At 37.0% G+C, this 19457-nt stretch overlaps 2 protein-coding genes and 1 non-coding gene across 3 annotated transcripts; 1 reads left to right on the top strand and 2 right to left on the bottom strand.

Moving 5' to 3' along the window:
- Positions 1-559: 559 nt before the first annotated feature.
- Positions 560-1186, bottom strand: LOC127130802 (uncharacterized). The gene has a single exon (XM_051059768.1). The coding sequence runs from the start codon at positions 1184-1186 to the stop codon at positions 560-562; it is 627 nt and encodes a 208-aa protein (XP_050915725.1).
- Positions 1187-8949: 7763 nt separating this feature from the next.
- LOC127130803 (uncharacterized) lies at positions 8950-12401 on the bottom strand. The gene is made up of 3 exons (XM_051059769.1): positions 12162-12401; positions 9729-10383; positions 8950-9170 (listed from the first exon to the last, which is right to left on the bottom strand). The coding sequence occupies exons 1-3, from the start codon at positions 12399-12401 to the stop codon at positions 8950-8952; spliced, it is 1116 nt and encodes a 371-aa protein (XP_050915726.1).
- A 706-nt stretch (positions 12402-13107) lies between these two features.
- LOC127133996 (small nucleolar RNA R71) lies at positions 13108-13214 on the top strand. Its single transcript, XR_007807779.1, has one exon. It is a non-coding gene; the product is annotated as a small nucleolar RNA R71 (small nucleolar RNA).
- Positions 13215-19457: the final 6243 nt, after the last annotated feature.

Here is a 19457-nt window from a genome sequence, read left to right on the forward strand (position 1 = left end):
AAATTCCCCAGTGTTCAAATGTCTCAATGCGCCCACGTCATTAGGAAGTGTGACCATGTTAGGATACAACAAGCTAGCGTTGATTCTAGTGGAAAAAACTCTTTTTCTGCACAAAATCCAACTATGTCTCACTATCTCCTAGCTCATTGCGATCTTCGTTTCCGTTTTTATTATTCTACACATTCAACAAACATATTAAAAATACCAACACAATAAAATGCAAAACACGCGGAAATTTAAAATTAACAAAAATTAAATTTAACTGGACTAAAATTAAAATAAGTTATTGAACCGTGGGTTGCCTCCCACGCGGTGCTTGTTTAAGCTCACGAGCTGACTACAAAGCCTAAGGCTGCACAAGCACCAAAGACACCATCTCTGATGTTTTTTTAGCAATTGGTAAGGCCCTAATCTCCTTGATCTTAATACTGAAGACCTTTGAGTCTCCCGAATATTTCACTACAACACTTCCATCTTCATAAATTTTCTGAATTATGTAAGGTTCAATTTCCTTACACCTAAACAAACCTGACAATACTTTTAATATAGACTTCCTCCGTCAGACCCTCTTTCCAACTTTCAACTCTTCTTTTGTTGGTTTCCGCTTTTTAAGTGATTTAAGCAATTTGCTTACATTGTAGCATTGAGGATGCTTTGTGGCTTCGAACACATAGAAAACCATTTGTTCTCTGTTGAACCTTAATGCTAACTCCCCTAACTCTACATAAATCAAAGATCTTCCTATTTCCAGGAATGGTCTTCCCAAAATTAAAGGGGTTTCAGTGTCTTCAGGCATGTCCAAAATTACAAAGTCTACCAGAAAAACAAGGTCATCCCCTTTAACTAATACATCCTCCAAAGTTCCATATGGATATGTTATAGAACTGTCAGCTAGGGTGAGAGTTATATGAGTAGACTTTGGATATCCACATCCCAACCTCTTCACCATTGAGACTGGGATTCGGTTAGTGCTTGCCCCAAAATCACAAGGAGTTTGGTCAACTTTGACAGGCCCAATAAGACATGGGATAGTAAATCTACTAGGGTCGGTAAGTTTAGGTGGAAGTTTCCTTTGGATTATAGAAATACATTCCTCATCTAAAATAATATTTTTATCATCTCTCAAATGTCGTTTTCTAGAGAGTAGTTCTTTCATAAACTTAGCATATACCAACATTTGGTCCATGGCTTCATAGAAGGGGATGTTGACTTGAATTTCCCGCAACATCCCTTGAAGTTTTTGAATTGATCCTCTTTTTTTTATCCTTCTTCTTAGGTCCCTCTTTCAAGAAGAGGTAAGGTTCCTTGATATAGTTAGATAGAACATGATTGGGATCATTGAGAAGCTGTTTCTTAGTCCTCCTCCATGGTGAGTTCTTGTCTATAAATTGGTCAAGAGTCCAACTCTTAACCTCATTATCACTCTCATTCTCACTTTTTCTCCCTCATTTTTCTTATCACCTTCACTTACGACCTTCTTTCCACTTTATTTATTCTCACCACTAGCTTGTGTGGGTGCATCTACCATTCTACTCCTCATCCCAATAGCACAATAATTTTCATTCTTCAGGTTATTCACAATGTTACTGTTGAATCCCCTTCCTGAATTAGCCTGAGCTGCTATTTGCTTCGAAAACTTCCCAATTTGTGCCTCTAAATTTTTTATGGAGCCTTTATGTTCTTATTTTTTGTCACTTGACTTTGCATCATATCTTGTTGTACCAGGCTTATCTTTTGAAAACTCTCTTGAGTGGAAATCATGAATCCCTTGAGAGTTTCTTCCAATATTGAAGGCTTTCGTTGTGGCGCTTGAGTTTATTACGACACACTTTGAGTAGGGTTCAAAGTTTGGCTATTGTTGCTTCACTTTAAATTTGGATGATCCTTCCACCATGATTAATACATATTAGAGTATAAGTTGTTTCTTTGGAAGCTTTCATACTGAACTTCCGCACTCTCTACATTAGGAGCACAATTACCATTTAAATGCTCACCTCCACATAAATCACATTTCAAGGTCTGGATCTGACTCACATTACCTTGAGTCAACTAAGAAGCAACTAACTATTTTGTGAGAGTTGTTAGTTGGGAAAGTAGAGCAGTTTGTGTGTCAACAGCTAACACACATTTTCCTTTCACAGCTCACTCAGTCAAGCGATGCTCATTTCGATGCATATTTTCAATGAGTGTCATAATATCTTCATCAATATTTTCTCTCAAAGTACCTCCAGTCGAGGCATTAATAAGCATTTAGGTGGTGGTTTTCAACCCTCTTATAAAGGGTGATAATGATCGCGACTTAGTAAGTCTATGGGAATCATGACTGCAAGTGCACAGTCCTATCACGTAGTTTTAAAGATTATCGAACCTACAAGGACGAATAATAGAATGTATCATGGTCTAATGTTGCTATGTAAATCTAAGGCTGATGATCATTCTAAGATTGGAGGGATGAAGAGAAATAACTATAACGTAAATAGAAGATTAATAAAGATATGAGACACATCAAACTTCGGGGATTCGATAGATAGTTGGTGTAATCTTATTGGTCAAAATACTCTTCAGTAGAAATTATTTATAGAAAGAACTTAGTCTCATACACTCGTTTTTATTGACTCTGACCATACTCCTAAACCAGAATGCTTGGATCTCACGGTCTCATTTTGAATTTAAAAGTAATTTTTGAATATAAATAAAGTCTAATTAATCCTAAAGCGCTCTCGCTATGTTTAGGATTAATGCATAGTTTTAGCTATCTGGTTAAAATCTCAAACTCTCGTTCTTGTTGACCGTAACCTTAGTTTGTTTTATACTCTCGTACAAAAAATAGTTTGATTAAAATAAGAAACTAAAAACCGGAAAATAAGTTTTATAAAAACTAACACCAATTGTGTATGAATCCCGTTGTTTCGATGGTCTTTACATACTGATACCTAAGGGTTTAGTCGGACATGGATCTGGTAACAAACATGGTATTTGGAAAATCAAACATGCAATACGACATAAATAAATAAAACAACAATCAAAATAAAACCTGAATTACGAATTGAGAACTGGAACTGAATCTTGATTCTTCGATTAAAATAATGTCGACAGGCTTTGGCAATGAGTAACCGTTACAATTGAATTCAAATGCGTAAATAACAAATTGCAATAGTCCCCGATGTGGAGAACTATTACTTTTACAAAGTAAGAAAACTGCCTAGAAAACTAAAAGAAAATAATTCTAACTAAAAATCATCCGTAGATTGAAAACTGGAAGAAGAGAGAGATCCCATCAAGTCTGAGAGAGAGTCCTTATATATTTTCCACATCCCTAATTTGTAGCGAAGGTGGGTGGATTCGTGGCTAGAAACATGGAAAAAAAGGGAAGACTAGGTTGTGGCGGTTTCCACAACCCTAGTCTTTGACTCCTTGGTGAGCGCCACCAATATAGGGTTGAGCGCCACCATTCCTCATGCTTGGTGGCGGGCGCCACCACCTCCTTTGGTCTATGTGACGGGTGCCACACACCCTAGATGATGGGTGCCACAAGCCCATTTGCTTTGGTGGCCCATTATCTCTATTTTTCTCCATTTTCTTCTCTTTTTTCTTTCCTTTTTCTTTCCTTTTTGCTATTTTCCATTTTGCTTGTTGTAAACCTTTTAATCGATAAATACCTGCAATAAACATAAAATACTGCGTATAAATAAGTGTTAATCAAGTAAAAAGCAATGCATATGGAGCCAAAAATACGATACGTTTTCGCGTTATCAGATAACTGATCCATTGAAATCCAGTTTTGTTTCAGGCACTTACATAGTAACAATTTGAATCTCTCTCATGCATTTGACAAAGATTCACTATCATCATGGCTTAAATTCGTAATTGCAACTTTTCTTTTGACAAACTACGCATTTAAATAGTATCTTCTCAAGAACTTGTCTTCTAACTCTTTCCATGTTTGTATTGTCCCATTAGGAATACACTGCAAATAGTCCTTAGCTCTACCAATGAATGAAAATATGAAGAGGCGCAATTTTACTTGATCTTTAATTGTATCTGCTCCTGATGATTTTTACATGGAACATGTCTCATATACCTCGGCAAGATGTTCCCAAGCATCACGAATGGCCTGACCGTTGAATCTCGCAGGCCCTAAACATGAAATTCTTAATGTCAAACATCACTGGGTTCACTTGTTGGAATCCCCGTAAATTTAATCAATGTTGATACGCGTATAGTAATCCCCAATTATCTGACGTGGTATATCTGCCATTTCAGTTTCCTCTTTCTACATTTTTTCTGCTAACAGTGCCTCGATCTTTTCTTTACGAAGTGCTCGTGCAGTTCTCTCAATCTTTAAATCCAATGGTAGCAACGTCAAATCTGAACCTCACATAAGAAAAGAAAACAATACCTTAGTAGCATTGTTCAATGCAGAAGAGAGTAAAAATCTGAATCATAATGATAAAATACTAAAAATTAAAATTAAACAAAACAAGTTGCACAATATGCCTTGTTGAAAATATCAACAATCCCCGACAATGACGCCAAGCATGTTGTCATGCCTAAGCCTACCTTACTAAACCTTCTTTTTATCATTTTTCATTCTGGCGCAATCACATTAAGCCCGTTATCCTTTCACATTCATAGCAAGATAATCTATTAGTGACTATGATCTCATCATTATTTATTTATTTATTTATTTTTCGCACTTTGGCTCAAATAACAGTTAAAGATGGTTATATCGTTGGGCTAAATGACCGGGCGAGGATCACCTAACTTAGAGGGAACAACATTTTTCATACATTTCGTAATCTTTTCTTCTTTTAAGCCTGAAATCATACACTTATTTGCATCGATATTCTTGCGTTGTGTGTGCTTAGGATGGTGATGAATGCTAGATAAACTACTTAAGGAAATATTAAAGGGTAGAATTTAAGGCTATGGCATGACAAGTACTCAAATCGATCTTACACTTAGGAGATTTAAGGTGTTAAAACGATACCTATCTTATAAAGTTTTTCCAAATATCTACAATTCAACCTCAGTTTTATTTATACTTTAGAATTTTCAAAAGATGTATTGTATCTCTAAGTCTAGATTTTTGCGAAAAATTTTGTATGGCTTGAGCAAATAGGAGAATTAGTAAATAACAAAAACAGTGCATAAAGACTCGACAACACATTGATATTTAACTCGATTGACACTTTAATAAAAATAACATAAGGAAATAACAATAACAATAATTTAAATCTACCTAGAAAGCGATAAATAAAAGCGGTAAAGCTTCCTCCCCCATACTTAAACCTTGCATTGTCCCCAATGCAACGACATAAGATAGGAAAGAAAGGTGGAACCTGGGTATCCTGCTACTTGCGCTTTCTACCACGTGTACGTGCACGTCCACTATTTCCTGGATGGTGATGTGGCGTGTAGTTTTGGAGATCGTCCACAAGCATTGTCAATGTTGCCATTTCATCGATCAAGCCAGACATGTTCTGTTCGGTTCTGAAAGCGTAGTCGTGCTGATCATGCTGCATTTGGCGAAGGACTTGCATCATTTCAGTTTGCTGAGCTTCCATGTTTTGGATTTGTAGGTCGCGTTGAGCGTCTAATTCGCTACGCCGCAGCAGTTCAGCATAGATCTCATCAAGAGTGGTTGGTGCCGCATTTCTTATGGGTCTTTGACTGGAGGATGTACCTGCAAGGTTTTCAAATGACATGTGTGTGGTGTGTGGGTCAGTAGCGGGAGCAGTTTGCTCAAGAATTTTATCCTCATCGGTGTCCCCGTTAGCAACTACATTGTCAGGAATGTGCGTGGGGGCTTGGTTATGAACCGGATCATTAATATAAAGATAATTATCCGGGTTACGCATATCTGTGCGGTTTGGATTTGGGAGGATGAAATCTTGTAAGATATTATTTGCAATTATTAAATTAAATTTACCGTCACTCCTTCGTTTTACCAATTTCATGCTCCTTGCCATGTTAATGTCAATGGCATGATGCGGGAGCGGGGTTAGCCTGGAGAATTTTTCTTCGAGTCCTAGGACTCTGGCTATGGAGGTTATTAAACCTCCAAAAATAATCGGCCATCGCTTCGCATTGACAATGGCCTGCATGTGAGATAGCATAAAAGGGACGATATTCACCTTTTGTGGTAAAATGTGGCAAACAAATAAAAGAGTTCTTTTTCGTTCACCTTGTTAGAATTTGCTCGGCCAAAAATGGTGGAAGCCAATATTTGGCGGAAATATCGAATAGTCGGGTTGTGAATTAAAGTGGCTTTGTTTCTCTCAAAGTTATGGGTTACTATACCGGTTATTGCCCTTCAAAATGGTTTGAAGGCGCATTGTCAACCCTCAGTATCTGGGACCTCACTTATTATTCCATCCCCATGGGGTAAATGTAGCAGGTCCGCTAGTTAGGAAAATGTAAGGGCATATTCGACGTTGAATAAACGAAACTGGACAGTCCCACTAGAGTAGTTTGTGTTGGGTGTGGGACTAAAAATTAACGAGCTTAGGAATTCTAGTGTTAATTGAGCATAGACAGGGTCCTTGAGAGATAGAAAATAATTTAAGTTTAAAGTGTCTAGCATATAATTAACACTATCTAGAATTCCTAAGGCAAATAAACAGGGTTCATCGGTGTACCTTGTTGATTCGATCTTTCTTGCGCTTAGAGACGTGTACGTCTCCTCTTGTAATTTGTCTGGCTAGCCGTTTCTAAATACTATTTCCTATTCCCTCATCTGTGCCATAATGAATTTGACACTTGTTTGTAATGTAGTGAGAATAGAGCAAGAGATAAGAGAATTATGCTTATGAGAGGTGTGGTTTGTTGAGGTTATGTTGGTGGTTTATATAGAGGTGATGGTGGTTGGAAATTGATAGATGGAATAAATCTCATTTACGGTATTCAATGCCTAGGTCAAAGAGTTTTTGAAAATGGTCTAATGGCTTTAAGGCATTGTCAAGCATGCAAGGGACAAAACCATTAAGTGATTTGATGTGTCAATAATACACAGCCTGCGCGTGAAAGCTTGTGTAGTGGTTGGCGCCACTTTTGATGTTTGTGGCGGGCACCACTATGGGCGTTGTGGCGGGCACCACAACCCTTACATGGGCGCCACAACTGTGTGTGGCAGGCGCCACATGCAGTGTGGTCTTCCCCATATGTGTGCCTTTATAGTTGTTTTGACCATAATTTTCAATGGAATTTTGGTTTACCAACATGATATATAGTATATAGGAATAATAAACATGATATAGTTAAATGAAATTAAATCGCAAAATTGACGAATAAAAGAATGGAGTAGACGGGATGAGATGAAATAATTTTTCTACTGGAATAAAAAGAACTGAAGTAATTAAATAAATCCCAATGTGTAAAAGAAAATAACAATATAATTCCAAACAAGAAAATAAAATAAAAGTCAGTAAATCAATAATACTCCAATAAATTAGCCATTACGGCGGCTGTTGGTAGGAGGAGCGAACGAGTAGAAGTGTTGGTAAATGTGATCCATGTTCTCTGTCACTACATCCATAAATTCGTGGAACTCCATGTGCAGGGTGCTCAGCTCCCCTCTCAGATTGGCGACGTCTGTCTAAACAGCTTCGATGGCAGCAACGTGATCGGTGAGAGGTGCAGCAGGTATAACCGGGGCATGTGATTCAGCGTCAGAGCGATAATTGTCATAGTGATAATAGATTTGGGGTGTCTATGGAGGAGAAGGTGGTGTATCTAGTTGTCCATCCAAATCATATAGCCAGTTGTTCCTATCATGTACACTCGTCCTAGGATCTGGCAGGGTAAACAAGTGTATTACTTGGCTATTAATTAGGAATTCAAACACATTTGGGACTAGGTTCCTAATGATACCGGTGTTGACACAAAATCGGATGTTCATAGGTTGTATAACCCTGACGAGGGTTATTTCAGTCCCATGGCATTTGGTATCATGGTCACTAAGCCTCCCACTGAGATTTGTCCATGGTCTTCCTGTGATATACGGTACAGATTAGCTATCATGAATGTAGCAGCATTAGCAGGTCTGGCATGTGATGCACAGTACATTATAAAGAGTTCATCTTTGGACACAAATGTTCTGTTCTTTTCCTTTTCAAATAGGGTGTGAGCTAGGATCTTATGAAAGTAACGAATGGCAGGGTTATGGATGTTATCTGATTTCATAAGGTCTGGCTCGGGATGGTCGTTTCCTGTGATGCTACCCCAAAAGAGGTCTAATTGATGGTCTACAAGTATGTCTTCCTGGGTAATGGTAAAGGTATCAAGGCCATTAGGGCATCCTAGGAGTTCAGCCATTTTTCTGTGGGTGTAGCGGTAGTCATTGTCAAACAACCTAAAGGTGATTAGGCCTTTGTTAAATCCCATACCATGGTTTGGCAGGTACACTAGGGAGCTTAGGAATTCTAAAGTCAACCTACTGTAGGAACTGAATTTTCTTTTGATAGCAAAGGTGTCCCAGCCTAGTTGGTTAATTAGGAACATAACACTGTCTCTTATACCTAATTTGGTCATGGTGCATCCATCTGGGTACAAGGTTAGTGTCATTTCTCTTTGAGCTAGAGCCTTAAAACGTCTCCTTTGAGATCTGCCTCTGAAGACTATATCCATGTAATCTACTTGTTGCATTGTGATAGTCAGTAGCTAGATAAAATCAAGTAGATAATAGCCTTTAGTTAGTAATGGTCAATAATACAGAAAGGTACCGATTAACTTTATGTGAAATAAGAAAGAAAAAAGAAATGAAAATTAAGCAGTAGTAATAATTATAAATTTGGGTAATGAAATTAAATAGTTAAAGACAGAGTGTGGGTTGTCTCCCACCAAGCGCTTTATTTATTGTCATAAGATCGACAAAAATAGGATATGCGTTATTCTTTTAAATGAGCGCGGAGCTCTGCAAGCTTTAGATTTGCAATGAAATCATTGTTATCAATGTTGTGGTAATGTTTCAAACGCTGGCCGTTTACTATGAATGGTTCGCTCGTTTTTCCTTTTATCTCTATTGCTCCATTTGTCGCCTGCCTTAAACTCTTTCCTTAATATGCAATTGTCGTGCCATTTTTTTGTTCTTTCTTTATAGATTCGGGAATTCTCATACACATCTAGTCTAAGTTCCTCTAGTTCGTGGATATCTAATATTCTTTTTTCGCCTGCGGCAATATAATTGAGATTAAGGGTCTTAATGGCCCAATATGCTTTATGTTCTAATTCTACTGGAAGATGACATGATTTTCCATAAACTAGCTTAAAAGGTGTGGTTCCTATTGGGGTCTTATAAGCTATCCTATATGCCCACAGGGATTCTGGTAATTTTGAGGACCAATCTTTCCTGGAGGTGGCAATTGTCTTTTCTAAGATTTGCTTAACTTCTCGATTTGAGACTTCTACTTGCCCACTCGTCTGTGGGTGATAGGGTGTTGCTACGTGGTGGCGGACTCCATATTTCAGTAATAGCTTTTCAAAAATCCTTGAAATAAAATGGGAGCCACCATCACTGATGACAAGTCTCGGCACTCCGAGTCTAGGGAAGATTATTCGCTTAAAGAGTCTAATCACCACTCATGTGTCATTCGTTGGAGAGGCTATGGACTCAATCCATTTTGATTCGTAATCGACCGCAACAAGGATATACTTGTTATCAAAAGAGGATGGAAAAGGTCCCATAAAATCGATTCCTCAAACATCGAAGACTTCTACTTCCAAAATGCCTTTAAGCGGCATTTCGTCGCGTCTAGATATGTTGCCAGTGCATTGACACGGGTCGCAATTTGTGATCACGATGTGGTCATCTTTCTGCAGAGTGGGCCAAAAGAGGTCGGCTTGCAAGATCTTAGCGCACCTCTTCGAGGTGCTTGCATGTCCTCCAAAGGGAGCAGAATGATAGTGGGAGATTACATTTTCTACCTCATCCTCGGGGACACAATGACGAAAAATGTCGTCGGCGCCTCTCTTGAAAAGTAGAGGCTCATCCCAATAGTAGTGCTTAAGATCGTGGAAGAATTTTTTCTTTTGTTCGTAGGTCAAGTCTGGCGGAAGCACCCTAGCTGCTAAGTAGTTGACGAAGTCAGCGTACCTTGGTGGTATGGTTTGGGTGTAAATTGGTTCCACTACCTCGTTTGTTTTGGTATCCTTATGGGTTAACGCATCTTTAGATGTATTGCTTTCCAGTTGGGCTATGAGTCTTTTGAACGGAAAATCATCGTTTATAGGCACTCGTTCAGGTTCAATACCTTCCATTCTTGACAAGTGATCGGCCACAATGTTTTCAGTGCCCCTTTTATCTTTGATTTCTAGGTCAAACTCTTGTAGTAGTAAGATCCACCTTAGGAGTCTTGGTTTGGCGTCTTTTTGTTTAACAGGTACCTAATTGCAGCATGATCGGTAGAGATAATTATCTTTGCTCCTACTAGGTAGGAACGGAATTTATCCAGAGCGAACACTACGGCTAAAAGTTCCTTTTCTGTGGTGGCATAGTTCATTTGTGTAGGGTCTAGGGTTCTACTTGCATAGTATATTGCATGAAGTTTCTTATCCCTTCTTTGTCCTAAGACTGCGCTTACAACATAGTCACTAATGTCACACATGATTTCAAAGGGTAATCTCCAATCGGGCGGTTGCATGATAGGTGCGGTAATAAGAGCTATTTTCAGTTGTCCAAATGTCGCTAGGCATTTGTCGTTAAAGATGAATTCGGCGTCTTTCATCAATAAGCCAGTCAGTGGTTTTGTGATTTTTGAGAAATCTTTAATGAATCGCTGGTAGAAACCGGCGTGTCCTAAGAAGCTTCGTATTTCTCTTACGGTTTTCGGAGGCTGGAGGTTTTCAATAACTTCTATTTTGGCCTTGTCGACTTCAATCACTTTGTCGGATACTATGTGTCCGAGCACGATTCCTTGTCGGACCATGAAATGACATTTTTCCCAGTTTAGCACGAGGTTCACTTTTACGCATATTTTTGGTACCATTTCAAGATTCGATAAGCAGCCTTCAAAGCTCTGTCCACATATAGAGAAATCATCCATGACGACTTCCATGATGTCATCTATGAAATTAGCGAAAATTGACATCATGCATCTTTGGAATGTTGCGGGAGCGTTACACAGACCGAATGGCATTCGTCGGTAGGCGAATGTACCATAGGGGCATGTGAAGGTCGTTTTCTCTTGGTCGTCGGGATGAATAGGAATTTGGAAAAATCTCGAATAACCGTCTAGGTAGCAGAAGTGAGAATACTTAGCCAATCTTTCAAGCATTTGGTCGGTAAACGGTAAAGGAAAATGATCCTTTCGAGTGGCTTTGTTTAATTTTCTATAATCAATACACATTCTACTTCCAATAAGCACTCTTTGTGCTCTAGATTCTCCTTTTTCATTATTCACAACTGTGACGCCTCCCTTCTTTGGTACGACATGCATTGGGCTGACCCATTGACTATTGGATATCGGGTAGATAATACCTGTTTCTAACAGCTTTTACACTTCTTTCTTTACTACATCACTCAGAATGGGATTTATCCTTCTTTGATGTTCTCTAGAGGTCTTACTATCTTCCTCTAGCATTATGTGATGCATGCATATGGAAGGGCTTATTCCTTTTAGATCTGAGATATTATAGCCTAAAGAAGTTGGGTATTTTCTCAAAACGTGTAGAAGCTTTTCGGTCTCTATCTGCCCTAAGTCTGCATTTACTATTACAGGTCGCTCGAGTTCAGTATCTAGGAATTCGTACCTTAGATTTTTGGGTAACATCTTAAGTTCTAGGATTGGTTTCTTTGGGCAAGGCATATGATTGGGCGTTAGTGTTAGGCATTCGCTTAGGCTGTCATCTTGGTATTCCTTACTTAAATTTTCATCTTCAAAAGTAGGAGGCCTTGGAATTTTCAGTATTTCAGAGTATGATGTTTGTTCATTCTCCATCTCTCTTATGCATTTGTCGATGACATCTACTATCTTCTTCTTGTTAGATAAGATTTCCTTGAGAAACTTATCATATGAGCGCATTTGAGTGATGGCTTCCGTAAAGGGTATTGTGATATTAAATTGTTTTAGAAGCTCTATGAATTTTTTAAATTGTCCTACACTTTTAGATTTAACAAGTCTTTGAGGATAAGGGATGGGGGGTTTATACGGTGGTGGAGGCACATAAGGTTCTTCTTTCTCTACGGCCTCTTTGTTTTTATCTTCCTCTTGTTCGTCTTCCTTCTCAGTTACCTTACCTGGGTCTTGGTGCATGGATGGGTTTTGAGTTCTAGGGTCGGTCGGTCCATCTAGTTCTGTCCCACTTTGTAGTATAATAGCATTTACGTGACCTTTCGGGTTTGGTTGCGGCTGTCCAAGAAATGTGCCTGCAGGAGCAGCAGTAGGTGCTTGTTGTTGAGCCATTTGCGAGTTTTGTGTTTCCAACATTTTGTTGTGGGTGGCTAATGCGTCTACCTTGTTTGCTAACTACTTGATTTGCTCACTAGTGTGTATGTTTTGATTTAGGAAATCCTTATTTGTTTGGGCTTGGGTAGCTATGAAGTTTTCCATCATTATTTCTAAGTTTGATTTCCTAGGAGCATTTTGAGTATTTGTGGCAGCTTTATGATATCCTGGTGGTACAGCAGGTGCTTGGTTAGGTGCATCCAATGCATTATTGTTTTTGTACGAAAAGTTAGGATGGTTCTTCCAACCTGGGTTATAGGTGTTTGAGTAAGGGTTTCCTTGAGCATAGTTCACCTGGTATGTGGAGGTTCCTGTCAAGAGTTGACATTCTGGGGCAGTATGCCCTTGAACTCTGCATATCTCGCAGTTTGGTGCTACGGCAACCACGGTGGTTGCTGGTGTTATGGTCAAGCTGTCTATCTTTTGAGTCAGAGCATCTACCTTGGCGTTGACATGGTCAAGACTGCTTAATTCGTACATGTCGCCCTTTGTTTGAAGTTTCTCTACATAGGTTCTTTCGCTTCCCCATTGGTAATGATTCTGGGCCATACTTTCGATGAGTTGACAGGCCTCATTGTATGGTTTATCCATCAGTGCGCCACCTGCAACAGCGTCTATTGTCAATCTTGTATTGTAAAAGGTGTGAATGATCAACCATTCTTCTAGACCATGATGTGGACAAATCCTCATCATGTTTTTGTATCTCCCCCAAGCTTCAAAAAGTGATTCATTATCCTTTTGTTTAAACCCGTTTATTTGGGCTCTTAGCATAGTCGTCTTACTAGGTGGGAAATATCGGGCTAAGAAGACTTTTTTCAACTCGTTCCACGTAGTGACAGAGTTGGATGGTAGAGACTGGAGCCAAGCTCTAACTCTATCTCTTAATGAAAATGGGAAAAGACGTAGTCTTATAGCTTATGGGCTGACACCATTCACTTTCACTGTGTCTGCGTATTGCAAAAATACTGACAAGTGTAGGTCCGGGTCCTCCGTGGGACTACCTAAAAACTGGTTTTGCTGTACGGCTGACAACATCAAAGGTTTTAGCTCAAAATTATTGACCTCGATGGCAGGGGCAGCGATGTTGTTATGTGGTTCATCCTGTGAAGGGATTGCATAGTACTTAAGAGGACGGTTTTGCACTCCTTCGGCCATCTCTAGTTGAATAACTTATTCAGAAGTAGGGATGTTAAGGTCAGGAAGATTTAGCTTGATACGATGTTCCCGTATCAAGTCTCGTATCCGACGTTCTAATCTAAGATAACGCTTAGGTTCATCGAATTATAGCTTTAATTTCTCGCCTTGAGAGCGAGTACTTGACGTACACTCGATAAATGTAGAAAGGGAAAAAAGAATTGTTTGCCTTAGTCTATACTGGGCAACACTGAAGTTACGATATCGACTAAATTAGTCCCCGGCAACGGCGCCAAAAACTTGATCGCGACTTAGTAAGTCTATGGGAATTGTGACTGCAAGTGCACAGTCCTATCGCGTAGTTTTAAAGATTATCGAACCCACAAGGACTAATAATCGAACGTATTGTGGTCTAATGTTGCTATGTAAATCTAAGGCTGATGATAATTCTAAGATTGGAGGGATGAAGAGAAATAACTATAACGTAAATAGAAGATTAATAAAGATATGCGATAAAGGGATATCGATATGTAACGCATCAAACTTCGGGGATTTGATAGATAGTTGGTGTAATCTTATTGGTCAAAATGCTCTTCAGTAGAAATTATTTATAGAAATGACTTAGTCTTACACTCTCGTTCTTATTGACTCTGACCATACTCCTAAACCAGAATGCTTGGCTCTCGCGGTCTCATTTTGAATTTAAAAGTAATTTTTGAATATAAATAAAGTCTAATTAATCCTAAAGCGCTCTCGCTGTGTTAGGATTAATGCCTAGTTTCAGCTATCTGGTTAAAATCTCAAACTCTCGTTTTTGTTGACCGTAACCTTAATTTGTTTTGTACTCTCGTACGAAAAACTGTTTGATTAAAATAAGAAACTAAAAACCGGAAAAAATTACTTTTATAAAAACTAACACCAATTATTTATGAATCCCGTCGTTTCGACGGTCTTTACATACTGATACCTAAGGGTTTAGCCGGACATGGATCCGATAACAAACATGGTATTTGGAAAATCAAACATGCAATAAGGAATAAATAAATAAAACTGCAAACAAAATAAAACCTGGATTACAAATTGAGAACTGGAACTGAATCTTGATTCTTCGATTAAAATAATGTTGACAGGCTTTGGCAATGAGTAACCGTTACAATTGAATTCAAATGCATAAATAATAAATCGCACTAGTCCCCGATGTGGAGAACTATTACTCTTACAAAGTAAGAAAATTACCTAGAAAACTAAAAGAAAATAATTCTGACTAAAAATAATCCGTAGATTGAAAACTGGAAGAAGAGAGAGATCCCAACGAGTCTAAGAGAGAGTCCTTATATATTTTCCACATCCCTAATTTGTAGCGAAGGTGGGTGGATTCGTGGCTAGAAACATGGAGAAAAAGAGGGAAGACTAGGTTGTGGCGGTTGCCACAACTCTAGTCTTTGACTCCTTGGCGAGCGCCACCAATATAGGGTTGAGCGCCACCATTCCTCATGCTTGGTGGCGGGCGCCACCACCTCCTTTGGTCCATGTGGCGGGTGCCACACACCCTAGATGATGGGCGCCACAAGCCCATTTGCTTTGGTGGCCCATTATCTCTATTTTTCTCCATTTTCTTCTTTTTTTTCTTTCCTTTTTCTTTCCTTTTTTCTATTTTCCATTTTTCTTGTTGTAAACCTTTTTATCGATAAATACCTACAATAAACATAAAATACTGCGTAATAATAAGTGTTAATCAAGTAAAAAGCAATGCATATGGAGCCAAAAATACGATACGTTTTCGCGTTATCAGATAACTGATCCATTGAAATCAAGTTTTGTTTCAGGCACTTACATAGTAACAATTTGAATCTCTCTCATGCATTTGACAAAGATTCACTATCATCATGGCTTAAATTCGTAATTGCAACTTTTCTTTTGACAAACTACACATTTAAATAGTATCTTCCCAAGAACTTGTCTTCTAACTCTTTCCATGTTTGTATTGTCCCATTAGGAATACACTGCAACCAGTCCTTAGCTCTACCAATGAATGAAAATACGAATAGGCGCAATTTTACTTGATCTTTAATTATATCTTCTCCTGATGATTTTTACATGGAACATGTCTCATAGACCTCGGCAAGATGTTCCCAAGGATCACGAATGGCCTGACCGTCGAATCTCGCAGGCCCTACAACATAAAATTCTTAGTGTCAAACATCACTGGGTTCACCTGTTGGAACCCCGTAAATTTAATCAATGTTGATACGCGTATAGTAATCCCCAATTATCTGACGTGGTATATCTGCCATTTCAGTTTCCTCTTTCTACATTTTTTCTGCTAACAGTGCCTCGATCTTTGCTTTACGAAGTGCTCGTGCAGTTCTCTCAATCTTTAAATCCAATGGTAGCAGCGTCAAATTTGAACCTCACATAAACATAGAAAAAAAATACCTTAGTAGCATTGTTCGATGCAGAAGAGAGTAAAAATCTAAATCATAATGATAAAATACTAAAAATCAAAATTAAACAAAATAAGTTGCACAATATGCCTTGTTGAAAATATCAACAATCCCCGACAATGACGCCAAAAACTTAATAGATAATTTACTAGCAAGTATACTAGTGTTGTTATCGAAGTAATAAAAATAAATTTGTCTCCACAAGGATTGAAAACTTAAAACAAGGCACGTTGTTGATATGATTAAAATAGCAAATGTGGGGTTTTCATATTATTTTTGTCGAAAGCGAAATAGAGAAGTTTTTATAACAATTTTGATAAAGGTGATTAGGTTTTGTTGTCACAATCCCCTATTTCTACTTGATTGATGAAACACACATTAACAGACATGAAGTGAATACAGAGTTATATGATGGATTAATTCTACCACTAAACATAATCCCTTGGTGTGTAGCTCACTAACCTAATCCTCAATTCCCCGATCCCTGAGGCCAATTATAACTCCAGACTAGGCCACCGAGCTCGTAATCCCTAAGTCATAATTCCTAATTATACTATCCCTAGTTAATCAACGAATTCAATAATTAAAGTATGTTAGCTAAACAGCCCAGGGGTTAGTAGTCACTATTTTTCAAGATCAATTCAAATGTCATGACAAATAAAAAGCAATGTGCACAATCAATAACTGAATAATAACAACGATTCAAAGGAATTACATTAACATCATCTGATCATATGCCCCTGATCAGTGCATTTTGATGCACACTCTTTTCCTTTATGCTATGACAATTATTTAGTTTATCTTGTTATTTATATTATTTTTTGTATGTTTTCTAAGTTTAAGTTAATTTGGATTTTATTTTATTTACACTACTTATTTTCTGAATAAATAGAAATTTGACACTTTCTCAATATGCAGATCATAACTTGAGCTATGAGATGTTGTTTGACGCATTCTAATATGAGTTGGAAAGCTAAGAGGAAAAACTACAAGTTTTATTTTGATGATAGAAGCTAATTCGGATTGCAAAAGAGTCAATATATTGGATTCATTCTAGACTTAATAAAACAAATTAGTTAGTTTTGGGTCAGCTTATGTTTTTTGTACCGGTGCTTTTAAAGCTCAAATTTCTTTATTATTTAAGCTAAACTCAACATTAGAGAAAGTTAGATAGTTTTTAGGAAATAAATAAGAGCACTAGGATTACATGGTCGGCTAAAATCCAAGGTTAATATATTGTTTCGGAATTTCATTAGGACTTTGAGGTTATTATATTATTCAATTTTTATTAAATTCCTTTCAATTCTGTTTTATGTGCATTGTTTGCTTAATTCGAGTTTCATAGAATATGATTGATTAAATTTGATCAATGCATGTTCCTTAACTTCATGTATTAACTTAACTTATTCGTTAACTTTGTCTGATCTTCAGTTGTCATGCTTAATGCGGTAAATAGGAATATAATTCACATGATATTGATTGTGCTTGTTTAATCGAGATTATAATCAGATATGAATTAAATTTTCTTAGGGAATTTGTGATATAATAACCGATGATAAGTTTGAAATTACCGAACCGATAGATTAATCCGTTGATCATCTTTTCAATTGTCTGAAAACCTAAAATCCCCCTTTTTCTTTTCTTTCCTTTGGTTAAATTAATTTAGAGTTCTTGCGATACGACTCAAGTGTCGCTCTCATATACTATATTTATTTACTCATTTTTTTACTCATGTATGACATCAAATCAAATTGGCATTGTTGCCGATGACTCTCTGTTGATATTAGCCAATTTTAGAATCCTAGTTTAGAGTATTGTTAGCAATTTTTTGTTGTTGTGTTTTTTGTTGATTTCCAGGTTTGCAGTTAGTGGTATGTATCTCAGCCTATCAGGTGACTCTGTAAACTATTATTTTGAATTACTCCGAATTTTTCCATAAAATGACACAAAAAATCAATAAACATTATTCTCTTTGAAGTAATTTCTAAGGAATTTTGACCTTCAAAATTGTAAATTCATCATTTTTCTATTTTATTTGAATTTTTTTCTTTCTATTTTCATATTTTCAAAAAATATTCCAAAAAAAATATTGTAGATTCGTTTCTTTATTTTATTTTATTTTATTTTTAGTCATATTTTCATAATTTTTAGATTTTATTTTAATCATTTTTTCATTATATCTTATTATTCATATTTGATAGTGATTTAATTTGATTCTGTGTTAATTCTGTGTTGATTTGATTTTGATTTTATTACCCATATTTGATAGTGATTTTATTTGATTCTATATTAATTTGATTTCGATTTTGAATTTGATAATCATATCATGGCGGATCAAAATAGAACCTTAAGAGAACTTACTGCACCTAATTCACTTTTTGCTGATTTCCCTTCTTTGTCTGGTTTTGATGAGACATATACTTGTGATGTTTGTAAAGATACTCATTTATGTTCAGTTTGTGATGAAATTGAAGTTGCTTTACAAGTTGATATTTCTTATGAGATTTCTACTAACAAAGTTGATATTGCAGATGTAATGTTGTTCCTACTGCCAAAATTTTACCATCCATTTAGCAACCATCTGCTTTAGAACTTAAGTCACTCCCTGCAAATTAAAAATATGCACTTTTAAAATTGGAATAAAAGTTGATAATAAAGATATCATCTAAATTTTAATTTGTATATGAACAAAAGTTGTTGCAGATATTAAAGAAGTATAAGAATGCAATTGGATGGACCTTGGCTAACATTCCTAGTATTAGCATGTCCATGTGTATGCATAGAATCTTACTTGAAGATGGAGCAAAAGCACTGAGACAACCCCAAAAGTGGCTTAACCCCTTGATTTTGGATGTTGTAAAAAATGAGATCTATATTGCACCAGAGGACAAAGAGAATATCATCTTCACTTGTCCATTCGACACTTTTACCTATAGAAGAATGTATTTTGATCTAGGAATAAAAAGTGAATGTACTGATAAAATTTTTAAAGTCAATCGACATCGCTTTAAGCTATTCCATGAGAGTCCCATATTGGAAGAGGAAATTGTAGAATAGCTCCCATTGGGTAAAACTACTTATGTAGTCATATATCTACCTTGACTACTCGAATGTGTTCTTCCTCTCTCCCATTTATCTTATTTTATGCTTGTTTCTTTTATTGATGACAATTTGTGTTTTAAGTGTGAGGGAGGGATGTCATTTATTTTTGTTGTTTTATTTTCTCGTTTCAAATTAATTTTTTTTTAAAAATAAAAATAAATAATGCATGTTTTTTCATTGGTTTTTGGGATTGTGTTGTGTAAGTAATTTTCCCCTTATTTTGACTAAAGATTCATGGTGTAATATGAAATACTTATTTATATTCTCAGTATAATAAAGTAGACTAAATTCTAAGTTATGCATCATTTGTGGTAGATCATTACCCTTGGTGAGA

Source organism: Lathyrus oleraceus, chromosome 3 (assembly GCF_024323335.1).
Source record: "Lathyrus oleraceus cultivar Zhongwan6 chromosome 3, CAAS_Psat_ZW6_1.0, whole genome shotgun sequence".
In the NCBI taxonomy this organism is placed as follows: Eukaryota; Viridiplantae; Streptophyta; class Magnoliopsida; order Fabales; family Fabaceae; genus Lathyrus; species Lathyrus oleraceus.

Excerpts from the sequence above, each read along its gene's own strand:
- LOC127130802 (XM_051059768.1), bottom strand. The coding sequence starts at position 1,186 with ATGGACCAAATGTTGGTATATGCTAAGTTTATGAAAGAACTACTCTCT.
- LOC127130803 (XM_051059769.1), bottom strand. The coding sequence starts at position 12,401 with ATGGCTCAACAACAAGCACCTACTGCTGCTCCTGCAGGCACATTTCTT. Across the intron at positions 10,384-12,161 it reads TAGAGAAAGAAGAACCTTAT|GTACCTGTTAAACAAAAAGA; the intron begins GTGCCTCCACCA and ends TGCTGCAATTAG. Across the intron at positions 9,171-9,728 it reads CGACGAAATGCCGCTTAAAG|GCGAAAAAAGAATATTAGAT; the intron begins GCATTTTGGAAG and ends ATATTGCCGCAG.